This window comes from Nicotiana sylvestris, chromosome 12 (assembly GCF_000393655.2).
Source record: "Nicotiana sylvestris chromosome 12, ASM39365v2, whole genome shotgun sequence".
NCBI lineage: Eukaryota > Viridiplantae > Streptophyta > Magnoliopsida > Solanales > Solanaceae > Nicotiana > Nicotiana sylvestris.
The window spans coordinates 154,152,105-154,165,874 of NC_091068.1; the positions used below are offsets into that span (position 1 = coordinate 154,152,105).

Below are 13,770 nucleotides of genomic sequence, written 5' to 3' on the forward strand. Positions count from 1 at the left end.
TCGTTTTATAACGACGAATTTAACGATACGATACAATAAAATTTATATAACAATCAAAATAAACATCGTATTTTAAGTAACAATACGATACATTACAATGAGTAACATAAGTTGTTAGGTGTAAAGTTTTGTTTTTACTAAAAAAAGAAAAATGAACTCCATGCAGATTTTGACCGTTTGTGTATATAGACATGCGTTATCCTCATCAGATCAGTTCAAAAGAGAGTAGCATGAGAAATGTGAGTTGTTAAATGTAGATTTCCTAACTAAGATTTTAGGTGCGATTTAGTCGAGGCGGCAGTTAGTTTAGTATATTTGTACAAATTAATTAAGGGATAATATTTCTGCAGTTTAATTAATGAATTAAACAAACAGATAAATACGTAGGCATATATAACATGCGTATAGTGAGAGATAACAGCAAATACGTTACCGGGAATATTACAATGTTGTTATCGTTCGACGGAGATTCCAAGCTGATTGTTAGCTGCCGGCGCCGGAGTTGCTGAATTACCGGCGATTGTTCTTACTTGTAACGAAATGAAATACAGAAAGCAACGCCATGAGACGGCGGCGGTGTTTATCGGACTTCCGATCGTTTTACTATTCCGTCGACGCCGTCGCATTTACCACCTCCTCCCTTTCCTCTCAGCTTTATCCGGCGCTCTTCTCCTTTTATTTACGCTTCTCTCTTACCTTTCTCCTCCTATTAATAGCCGCCATCGTCACTTTATCAGCCGCAGCTCGGTGAGAACCATGAAATGTTATTTACGTTACAAATGACGTTCTCTGTTTTCGTACTTCTACGCCCAATGGTTTTGTAACTGTTCTGTGTTGTTTTTCTAGTTTAATAACGGAACGGAGTTTCGAAAGAAGCTTCTAGAAGAACAGGTGTTTCGGGTTCCGGTGAGTGAACGCTACAGCTTTAATTTCACATTTCATTGCTGGGTGGTTATATCATGAGTTTGTTTGTTTGATTTTTCGTGTGGGATTTGAATGTGTATAGATGGGTGGAGGGAGCTTAAGCAGCCGAGACCTGTGGAATTCGAAGAAATCGAATTTCTACCATGGTTGCAGTGTTGCCACTGACCAGTTTCCAAGTAACCATTCCTTTATATGTTTCCAATTGATTTCACATTTTGTTCATTAATTGCTAATGGGACCCGGGGGAGGGGGGAGTATTTTTTTTTTGTTTAAACATTTCTTTTTTTAAAAAGAGTTTTCTAGCGATGGTAAAGTTATTTACGCGCGACCAATATGTCACTGGTTCGAGTCTTGGAAGCAGTCATTAATGTTTGCACTAAAATAGAATGTCTAAATCACAACACTAGGGATGCGGCCCTTCCAGGACAAAGTACTTTTTTGTTGTTTAAATATTTCTGTTTCTAAAAGGGAGCCTTGGAGCGGCAATAAAGTTGTCTTCGTGTGACTTATAGGTCACGGGTTTGAGCCGTGGAAGCAGCCACTAATACTTGCATTAGGGTAGGTTGTCTATATCACACCCCTACGGGTACAACTCTAACCCAAACCTTGCGTGAATGCGGGATGCTTTATGCACAGAGCTGCCCTAAATATTCTTGTTTCTATTTGGTTGATATGGGATCTGTCCAACATTTTGCAGCTGCTGAGGTGAATACACTTCCTAATAGGTACTTGATGATTGCAACAAGTGGAGGCTTGAATCAACAGAGAACAGGGGTACTTCTCTCGTCCCAGTAACTGTTACTGCATTTTTTCACTAATTGAAGGTCAATAACATGGAGAGCACCAGACAGATTATTTTATTTTATATTTATTGTGTGCCTGTTCCCCAGCCTAACCTTATTCTGGCTCACTACAATAGTAAATGAGGAAAATGGCTCTTTTCCTGATTTGTTACTTCATCCGGTCCATTTTAGTTGTTTTAGTTACTAAAAATAACTGATCCGAAATACTTGTCACTTTAAACAATCCAGATATAATCAATTGGAGTATTTTTTTTTCCATTTCGTCCTTTGCATTAATTGGACTTCAAAGTAAAAATCATTGATTGCATAGCATAGAAAATCTAAATGTGGAGTAAATAAGGGTATGGTAATCAGAAAGCTCATCACCTCAAGGGACTTTTAGGGGCGTGTAAAAGTGAAACATGACAACTAAAATGGACCGAAGGGAGAACTATTTTGCAAGAAATGCTATCTTTGCCATTTCAGTGAGATCTTCCAGTATTTAAATTCTTAGTTACAGGTGCATCATTGCCTTTTGAATATACATACTTGCTCCTAGTAACAATTTTTTCAGCTGTTAAGAAATAACAAAGCAAAACTCCCAAGTCCCCAAGGTTTTCCTACCGCAGATTAAACCATGAACCATAACATCACTTGGACTAATGACATGGTGCATGTTCGTATAAATTCTTCTCGTTACTTCCAGCTACAGAGGCATTGTTTAAGTTGTTTCTCATGAATAATATTAGGTCTATTCCCTAAGGCTACCTTGTCCCAAGTTTTAGCTATTACCTAAGATAAATTTACCTCATTTTAAGTGTTCTTCCTTTGACCTGGCTGAACTAGTTAGCAACATTGATCTGATGCATATAATCACCTGCAAATAGAAGAAAATGGATAGCCACTTATTTCCCTTTTCATGATCCTCTTGTCTTTTAGGGATGAATCTAGTTTTTATTGGTCATCGCACATTTATCATATAAGTGATATTGCATCAGTTCTTGAAATGATATTTAATCTGCTCATGCATGTTAATGGATATTACCCTATGAGCAGATCATGTTTAGCCTGGAATTCTTTTCTTTTTCCGTTACATTTAAGAGACTGTTGAAATGATGCGAGTTTGAAGCTGTTTTCTTGCTGAATGCAGATTATTGATGCTGTTGTTGCAGCTCATATCTTGAATGCCATCCTTGTAATTCCGAAGCTGGACCAAGAATCTTATTGGAACGACTCAAGGTTTTACTTGATGTGATTTGTACTTGGATGCATTTTTTGAGCAATCTCTGTGTCGTTTAGTGATTTCAAATCTTAGGGACTAATCTATTCCTTTTGTGCAGTGACTTCTCCGAAATTTTTGATGTCAACTGGTTTATTTCATACCTATCAAAAGATGTCAAAATTATTAAGGATCTCCCAAGAATGGGAAATAAACTCATAAAACCGCATACAACACGTGTTCCAAGGAAGTGCAACGCTAAGTGTTATCAGACTCGTATCCAGCCCATTTTAGTTAAAAAACACGTAAGTCAGTCTACATCAATAAGAATTACTTCACTGTGTTTGACTTGTGTGTTGTATCTTAACATGATGTAACTCCTTGACAAAGAAATTTTTGCAAGTTTATATGCAGACTCTCTAAGCTGTTAGTAGCCTGTTTTTCTTGTTGAATTGTATGTGTATGTCCGGACTCTTTTGAAATTCAATATTTTTGTCCAGACCAGACTGATGCAGATCAATATCATGGAAATGAATTGGCTATCCTTATAACACCAGTTTAACTTAATTATTTCCTAGAAGTTTTAACTTTAAATACAGAGCCGAAGTCTGTTGATCACACTTGAACTTAAAGTTTGATGCTCAACTCTCCAACTGCTTTGTAATAATAACTACAAAATATTGGGAGATAAGAGTTGGTACTCTGATTTTGAAGAGTTCTCGTTGCTGATGCAGGCTGTTCAGTTAACAAAATTTGATTACAGACTCTCCAATCGTTTGGATACAGAGCTACAGAAGCTGAGATGTAGAATCAACTATCATGCATTGAAGTTTACTGATCCCATAATTGAAATGGGAAAAAAATTGGTTGAAAGGATAAGAAAGAAAAGCAAGCATTTCCTTGCGCTACATCTAAGGTAATGCGCTTATTTGATACTTCCACAAGATTTTTCTGGTCATTATTTTTTCTTACTTAACAATCAATATAAACAGATATCCAGACTATCTGAACTCTATTATGATTTTTTTATTCTCTACATACGGTGAATGTAATGCTAAAGCTCACTCTTATTGCTGCTGCACATATTCAGTTTTGTCAAACTAGAATACCTATATTGTGTGCTATATTTGAATTCAACGTATCATTTACGGACTTAAAAGTTGATCATTTTATTGTAGATTATGGACTTATCCATGTCACTACTAATGTGCTAGCTGAAGTTTTATTTTCGTATGAAAGGTTTGAATCAGATATGCTAGCATTCTCAGGATGCTATTATGGTGGAGGAGAAAAGGAAAGGCTAGAACTGGGTAAAATACGAAAGAGGTGGAAGACGTTACATGTAAGTCACTACCTATTACAGTAACTGTCAGTATTTACATTGCTCCTACTACTTGCATTAAACATGTTGTTGCTTCTTTGGCATAAAATCCAGTCAAGAAATCCAGATAAAGAAAGAAGGAATGGAAAATGTCCTCTAACTCCTGAGGAAGTCGGTCTTATGCTTAGAGCACTTGGTTTTGGTAATGATGTTCATATTTATATCGCATCAGGGGAAATCTATGGGGGTGACGAGACATTGGCTCCTCTTAAGGCTTTCTTTCCAAATTTTTACACCAAAGAGACACTTGCCAGCAAGGAGGAGCTGGCACCATTCTCTTCCTTTTCTTCCAGAATGGCTGCTTTGGATTTCATTGTTTGCGATGAGAGTGATGTTTTTGTATCAAATAACAATGGCAATATGGCAAGAATGCTTGCTGGACGAAGGTACGCACTTGCTGTTTTATACTTGAAAGTGTTGTCAAACCTTCGGTTAGAGTTACAAACATACATACAGGGGGTAGAGCTAGAATTTTGAGTTTATGAGTTCTGAATTTTAAAATAGACAACTTAGTAGTTCTAAATAAATTATTTATGCATGTTAAATGAATTTTTTATCACAAATATAGGATGGACTAAAGCTATTGAGTTCTGCCGAACTTGTACGCAGGCTTGTGGCCTCGCCCCTGCTTACGGAAATCTTTTTCATGTTGCAGGAGATATTTTGGTCACAAGCCAACTATCCGTCCAAATGCTAAGAAGCTAAATAAGTTGTTTATGGATCGAAATAACATGACGTGGGAAGAGTTTGCCTCGCATGTTCAAAATTATCAAATAGGTTTCATGGGAGATCCAATGGAGGTAAAGCAAGGGAGGGGTGAATTTCATGAAAATCCATCAGCATGCATTTGTGAAAATTCCAATGTCAAGGATAGAGAAGATATAACTATTCCTGGAAATTTTGCAATGAATTTTGATAAGGGCACTGATTCTGCTGATGATAGTGCTAGGAGATCTTTTGGTGAAGTGATTGATGGTCACATTAGTGAAGATGAGCAAGATTTGTTTGATACAACAGATTATATGGAGAATGAAGTTGATCAGGGAAGAGCATTACCTAAAGAAATGAAGGCAGACTCTAGCCAACTTTTCTTTAAAACAGAACAACCAGAATTGGAAGAGATGTTCTCAGATTAAAGAGTAGTTGCAAGCTTGTATTGAGAAGAAAAATTGTGGCACAAACAAGTTCTATCTTGTGACGAACTTTTAGAAATTCGCTCGTTGTGACTGTTGGCTTCAATTGATTGATACAAACATGATGTCTACGGGTAGAAAATTTGTATATAACGCCAGCTGAAGATCATCGATATCTTGTTTCTCCATTTTTGCTAGTCAAGGTGCAGTATTAAGGGCAGGAGGTTCGCGTTACACTTGTACAGCACATGTTGGAGGACAAATATTATACAGATTTATTCTTGGAATATGGAGGAAACCATAATTGGACGACTGTGAAGAGGATGGATCATTGGATATGGAAAGAAATGCTTTGAGGTTTGTTCTGTTGGCATATTCTGTTTTAAATTCTTTTTTACTTCTGTTTTCTTTAAAATGGAAGGAGGAAACAAATGAATTGTATAGTGCTACTCCAGAAGAGTGTATTCTGATTCTGATGATAATGTTGAAGGAACTGTTGATTCTTATGTTGGGCTTTAGAAGAATATTACAGAAGAAAACATTGACAAAAACATGCAAACTCTGTAAATGCATATTAAAAAGGGGAAAACAAGAAAACACACACACAAAAAACTCCTATAAATTGGGCATTAGAAGTACAATTTCCTTCATTATTAGCAGGGAGAAATTAAAAAATAGCTAAATTTACGAGTGGTCATTCAAAAATAGTCACGGTTTCAAAAGTAATAGAAATTTAGCCACTTTTCATGTAAAGATAAATCTGAACGAAAACACTGTTCAAAATTCGGAAAAATACTCCAGTATAATATACTGAAATGCCAGCATAAGTATACTGGAACTCCAGTATAATATACTGGAGTTCCAATCCAGCATAATATACTGAAGATTGGAGCATCGGTGCTCCAATCTCCAGTATATTATACTGAAACTTTCCGCGTGTTGGAGTTCCAGCATAATATTATGCTGAATATGCTGGAAGTTCATACACAAAGTGTACCGATCTCTAGTATATTATGCTGGAACTTTCCGTATTGCAGCAAAATAGTGGCTATTTCTTAATGGCTTTGCAAATGCTGGCTATTTTTTAATGGCCAGTTCGAAAACTGGTTAGCCCGTGCTATTTTTACTTATAAGTAGTATTTTCATGGCCCTAGACCAAACTGAAAATTTTGAATATACTCCAGATATTGCTCGATTAGTATTTTGAGAATAGTAACCGAATGCTTTTCAATTTTGCTGGGCCTTGGGCATAGACAAGCCGAGGACGTAAAGGGGATTTCTTCATGTTAGAAAGGATCATTTTCTTTGGTAATCTGGAGTGGAAATGACTCCATGTTGCAATTTTTAAGCGCGTTGTTTGAAATATATTCACAGTTTATAATGTATTTAAAGAGTAGTCAATTTTGCTCAAACTTCATGACATGGCATCCTAAAATTCAAACTTTAGGATATTGTGTCATAGTTCGAAAATTGTGTCCAGAAGTTCGAATCTTATACCCTGAATTTTAAATTAATAGTTCAGAAATTCAAGACATTTAGACCTGAATTTCAAATTAACAACTCAAAAATTCAGGACACTAAGTCCTAAATCAAATTAAGGATACTTAGTCTTGGAGTTTGAGTGAATTGGCTAATCTTTAAATACATTATAAATAGTAAATATATTTTAAAAAACGAGCTTAAAAGTGGCTATTGATGCACTTAACTCTAATTTGGACATGTAGGTGCTCATTATTTAGATAAAATGGTCGTATAAAGAGCTGACTGATAATATATTATGAGAAAATTTTTGAATATATTCAACTCAAAATTTTAAGATAATTGGTTAAATATCATAGCTCTTACCTTGTAGACCTTCTGAAAATTCTTATTAGTATTCGTATTAGAAATACTACTGCATGGACACTTTGCATTGTGATAATAGGCTAGATTCATGTAGTTGGGCGACTGTTTATGTCCCAACTTGACTATGCTTCACTATTCTATGATGGTTAAATGATAATAAATTGACTCTAATTGCGAATTTCATATTTTGCAGGAGTGAGTTGCGTTTATGAGGACTTAGGACAGTGTTTGAAGCTAAGTTAAAGCAAGGGAAACCCCTCGGAGCTGAGTATGTGTGAAAGAAGAGAGAAAACAAGTGATAAAATGCTAACCAGCTTAGCGCGACCGCGCTAGCCCAGAAATTCGAGGCAGAATAATATGCTATATGTGCGGCCATTAGCGCGGGCACGAGCGCGGCTGTGCTAGTCCAGTTCGGAGCATATAATTTCAGGGGTAAACTTGGAAGTTCTGGGTAATTCCACTTAACCTATAAGAGGTCCAGCTCGCCCAAAGGGACATTATCAAGGTTTTTACAGCTTAGTTAAAGGCAAGGAGAGGCAAGAGGCAAGAGGCAAGAAGGATAATTCGACATCGAGTTCTTCCTTTCTTCCTTTTGTATTTACCATTTATGATAAATTTTGTTGTTGTTAGTGTGAATACGATTATGAGTAGCTAAATATTTAATCTAGGGTTTTGATGGAACCTGTTGAAGGATGAACTTCGTATTATGTTAATATAGTTTGCCCGGTTTAATATCTATTTGTTCAACTACGTTCTTGTTGTAGTTAATTGATAGGATCCTCACTTATCTGTGCCTATTTAGTATGTATTACTCGGGAGAGAGTGCATATTTTGGTAATTGTTGAACAACACCACTCCCAAAGTATATGAGGAATCATTAACCGAGGGTTTAAAGGTGGGATTAGGGATAACGAAACCTTGGGTGCGATCTAAAGTGAGCTGTAATAAAAGTCAACTAGCATAACTCAGGAGAGTGCATCTAGTAAATTGTCGTAATTACTCGGGAGAGATTACGATAGTAAGAGTGTTCATGATCGATAGAGACAATTAGGCAATTCTATGCGAAACATAACAGGAAGGGATTCCATCAATAGGGGAAATCACAATCTTAGATCCTTCTCTTATTTGTTTACAACTCAATCATAGTTAGGTTTTAGTTTACTTAACGTTATCCAGTTATAGTTAGTAAAAACATCTCCAATTGTTATTCAAAATATCTGGGAAGTTGATTACAAAGAATTTAGTGAGTCTAATAAGAGTAATTGGTAGGTTAATTCCCTGTGGATTCGACTCTGGGCTAAATACTCGAATTATATTTGCAGCGACCGTTTTGTCCTTTTATAAAGCATAATTGGGCATGATCACATTGTGTGTGCATCCTGTGTTAGTTATTGTCAAATTATATATAAAGTAACAAATTCTAATTGCATAGATAATATTAGGAATTTTTATCTTATATAGCAAAGGTTGATACCTTATTTATTTTAAAGAAATACCTTTTTAAAAAATTATATTCCATAGCTACCTTTTAACTTTTATAGCCAAATATCTATTTATGGTTACCTCTTACCCTTAAGCCATAAAATACTCTTTGTATTATTTTTCTCTCTCATTCTTTTAGATTTTTCTCTACCCTCTCTCTCTCTCTCTCTCTCTCAACGCCAGTCTTTCTTCGTGAATATAACCACTATTCTCCACTGATTCATCTCCATTGTCTCGCGAAATTTTCATTGTCAGTGGGATAGGGCTCTGGAAAAAAAAATCAATGTCGAAATCAACCCCTAAAGAGAATGATCCACCCTATTCTGGTGTCCGTTGCTTTGCAATGAAAACTGGCCATGGCCACTGCAACTCTTGCCTCTCACGACCTCCATTGCTGCTTTTCTTTATCTGCCAAATTCGCAATTACTAACAAAAGAAGGCAATCTGCTATTGAAAATAAGGAATTTCGTTCGTTTTTGCGCCTAATTTTGAGAGTTTCAAGTCAGAATCGCGGCCCTCTTGACGAGACGATATTAGGGTTGTTCTTGAACAAAGACGACGGAGTTTGGGCTGAGCAACTTGAAGAGCCTGTTACCTTTTTTTCACTGTATTTCAATGTATCTCGTTGTATTCTATGTATTTCATTGTATTCATTGTCTTTTTTTCAATGTATCCCGATGTATTCCATGTATTTCATTGTATTCATTATCTCGCTATATTCCATGAATGTATTCATATGTTTTTTTAAATTAATATAATATATATATATATATATATATATATATATATTCAAATGTATCTGCAATATGAAATATGTTTTTGCATTATAGATGACCTGCTATACTTCATGTATTCAATGTATTTAACTGTATTCAATGTAATTATATAATTTCTCTGATGATTTCTATATTTTGGGGTGTTTTTTCGATTGAGAATCTTTTTTATAACTGGAAATACAAAATTTGTGTGTTATAATTGAGTTTGAGTTATATTAGGAGTCTATTATGTTAATTGATTCACTTTCCATTTAAAAACAGCTGAATAGACCATGAATTGCGCTATTTACGTTACTGTATTCACAAATACATATCGTGAATACAGTCGAATATAATAATCTATCTAGCTGTAATCCCCTGTTTTACGCCATGAATACAGTCGAATACAATAATCTGTCTAGCTGTAATCCCATGTTTCACGCCGAGAAATGCTTTGTGAAAATTTCTCATAATATTACCAAAAGTAGGCCGAAAATTAAAAAGATTTAGGCCCCTAACAGTAAACTTTGTGTCTTTGCTCTTTTGTTAGAGGATAAAAGAGTTCGTAATTCAACATATATAGTTGTTCTTGAGGCTTCAGTATCGTAAAGCCCAAATGACTGGCCTTTAAGATAGGGAAATTTTCATATTTACTTAACAATTTGTAAAATATTTCATAATATACAACTTGGTTTTGAATTACAAATTGTACAACATACATATTATAAATATACTTTAAAAAATAAGGTAACTTCCCCTATTTAAGGGGAATGTCATCATATCCTTAGAGGAACGTACTTCCCCTGAAGTAACGTACTTCACTTTTCAGTGTATGGTAAGCGTAGATTTAGGCCCTAAATATTCTCTATTTTGTTAATATTAATTATCAATTAGTATTAGTACTCGCGCGATGCGCGGATACAAATCATGTTAAATTGTGATGTTGGATATTTGAATCATGTGCAAATAACCTTAAAATATAAACCTCTCAGATAAAAATTATATAACATTAGATATTAATTATGAAGCAGGATATGAAATTATTGTTCAAATCTCGTAGTGCACAACCTATTTTATTTTTTATTTGTAGCAACCTAACTACTTGATTTTAGTACTTGCACTTCGTTTTGCTGTTAGTATCAAAGAATACTAAACATATCATGTTGCGATCTGTCTTGTTTGAGCACATTAGATCATATTATTTTAACAAACTTCTTTACTATCACTTTGTTTTTATCTAAAAGTTAAATATTTCTTATTCATCACATTATTTTTACGCAAATTTTTTTTCTTTTATTTTTTCTTATAGTTATTGTATTATTTATTATTTAATATTATTTTACTATCATATAATTTTTTATTATCTTAATTAATATCCTTCTTATTATTCTTTTAATAGTCTTTAATAAATATAAATGTTTTATTCTTGAAATTTGGTATATTTTTATGCATTCAAATTTTTTTAATCATTTAAACTTATTGTAATATTTTTAAATATAATTTAATTTTTTAATTTATTTATTTTTAAATTAATTTAATGTATAAGTATTCTCACACTATCTCTATTTTTGTAATACATTCTCTTCCCTAGTATAAATTTTAATTATTTTTATATTAATTTTTTACCTTTAACCAAAATAATATCATATTTTATTTTAAATTGTAAAATTGAATTAGTCTAAAATATTAATATATATATTTGATGATTATGTTGCAAATATATTGAGTTCTCTTATAATTATTTTTGTATTAGATGCAGTTAAGTTTTCTTTTTTTAGCTTTAAGATACAAATTTAATTTTTAATTTTCATTAGTAAAATTACCTATATTAGAAAGTTATTTATATTTTTAAAATTTTATTTTAATCATAGAAAAATAATTTCTTAATTGTTTGAACATATTATATATATGTAGTAATATGTTTATTGTCATTTTATTTCTTTATGTAATATTTTTAAAAATAAAAACTTATGAAATAAAAAACAATCTCATCTCAAATTCAAATAATTTTTATCATTCTATTTTCTAAATTGGACCGTATTTTCAAAATATTATGCTATATATTCAAACTTAAACTAACTGTACTCAATTCAGATATTAATCATAGAAAAATATTTTCTTTGTTGTTTGAACACATTATATGTTAATGTTGTAGTAATATTTTCATTATCGTTTTATTTCTTATGTAAATTTTCTTTCTTTTTTAAATTTAATACAAATTTAATCTTTAATTTTTATTAGTAAAATTACCTATATTAGAAATTTATTTTCTATTTTAATATTTTTTTCATAAATAAGACTTCAATTTCATGATATTATCCATAGTTTGGACATTCTAATCGTAGTTTTAACAAATTTCTAATTTCAAATTCAAATAGCCTTTCCCTTTCATTTCTAATAGTAATATTTTAATAATTTTGCTAATTTTTAATCTAATATATAGTCTTATTACGTTTTATGTGGCTTTTCATTAACTTGTAACTTTTTTAATATCATTATAAACTATTATTCTTTAATATAATATAGATAAATATATAATTTTCTAATCATAAAATAAATATTTATTTTGTTTTAAAAATATTGCTCGAAAATTTTAAATTATTTAAATTTTAATAAGATTTTAAGCATTGTATATTTAATTTATTTTATTTTCTAAACTTATGATTTATAAATATCTCATATTATCTCTAATTTATGTCTATTATTCAATATTTTTAGTTTTTGATTTTATCTATTAGACTTGAGTTACGTGGACTTATCCATATTATGATTTTCTTATCATAGTATAAAAACTTTCTCATCTCAAATTTAAATAAGTTTTACCTTTCTTCTCTATGATAAAAAATCTGAATTTTATTTTTTCTCTATTTATTATTTATTTTTGATATTATATTATTCAATACCTAATATTATTACATTGTCATGTGGATTTTTATTAGCTTGTTTGAATTTAATATCTATTTCTACCACATTCATTCTAATATAATATAGATAAAAATTAAAAAACTTTCTCAAATTCAAATAAGTTTTATTATTCTATTTTCTATATTTAACTACATTTAAAAAAAAATATGTTATACTTTCAAACTTAAACTTACTGCACTCAATTCAAATATTAATAAAAAAATATTTTCTTAATTGTTTGAACACATTATATCTGAATATTGTAGTAATATTTACGTATAAAATATTCGTTTGCCCGATTTATCAATATTAATATGACTTTACTATTCTTATTTTTAAAATATTTTTTTTACTGATTATTTAAGTTTTTTCTTACCTTATAAATAATTTATATACTTTATGTAAGATCTTATTTTGCTACTTGAATTTATTTAATTTTTAAACTCAATATATCTTTAGTAAGTTAAGTAAATTTTAATTTAATTTTATATTTTAACTTACTCCAATGTATAAATAGTCATAGGTAATCTCAATTACGTCTTTCTATATTTTTTTATTTTTTCCGATTAGAATTTTTAATTAATTTTTACCTCCATATCTCTAGTTAATATAGAAAAAAAATTATGGGTGAATCAATATATATATAAATATACTTATAAATATAAATTTAAATGTAGATATATAGATTAAATTTGTCTAAGATCTATTTAGATTAAGTATAAGATTCATTAAACTACTTCCATTAATTATGTTTCTATTTATAATTCAAATTTTTAATGTTGTCTTAAAATTGCCAAGTGGCTTCTTTTTAGCTTGCCACTTGGCTTAACCACATGCTTCACTACTCTCCTTTTAACATAATATAGATATAAACCTATTAGGTTACCACTACCACACTACCTCATCACAAACGCTCCATATTCCCAAAAATAGGTAATAGTCGTAGTTGGTATATATATATATATATATATTACAGGTGAAGCCGTCAAGCTATTCATTATATACAGTATGGGAAGATGGTATGCGATATGTGGTGGATATGTGACAGTTTTAGCATATATATGCTGGGAGTATATTGTATATTATGGGCATTACTACGAAATACCTTTGAGGACCCTTTGGAAGCATCTACTCCGTCTCGATTAACAACTAGAACTTGACTCATTTTCTGTATCGAATCCAAACAGAAATCATCATCATCATCATCATCAAACACTAAAGATTTACTGTTGCAAATTAGAATGAGGGTGATGGCGGGTTGAGAACAACTTGGTTCTTTCAAAAGATGATTCTGAAATTTCTTCAATACAAACAATGTCTCTACTACCACCGTCCATGAATTTCG

At 31.8% G+C, this 13,770-nt stretch overlaps 1 protein-coding gene across 1 annotated transcript; it reads left to right on the forward strand.

Moving 5' to 3' along the window:
* The first annotated feature begins 276 nt into the window (after positions 1 to 276).
* Positions 277 to 5,945, forward strand: LOC104219459 (O-fucosyltransferase 6-like). Its single transcript, XM_009770148.2, has 10 exons — positions 277 to 747; positions 847 to 906; positions 1,007 to 1,100; positions 1,622 to 1,698; positions 2,857 to 2,945; positions 3,047 to 3,230; positions 3,660 to 3,841; positions 4,165 to 4,267; positions 4,361 to 4,692; positions 4,962 to 5,945. The coding sequence occupies exons 1-10, from the start codon at positions 541 to 543 to the stop codon at positions 5,440 to 5,442; spliced, it is 1,809 nt and encodes a 602-aa protein (XP_009768450.1). The 5' UTR covers positions 277 to 540; the 3' UTR covers positions 5,443 to 5,945.
* Positions 5,946 to 13,770: the final 7,825 nt, after the last annotated feature.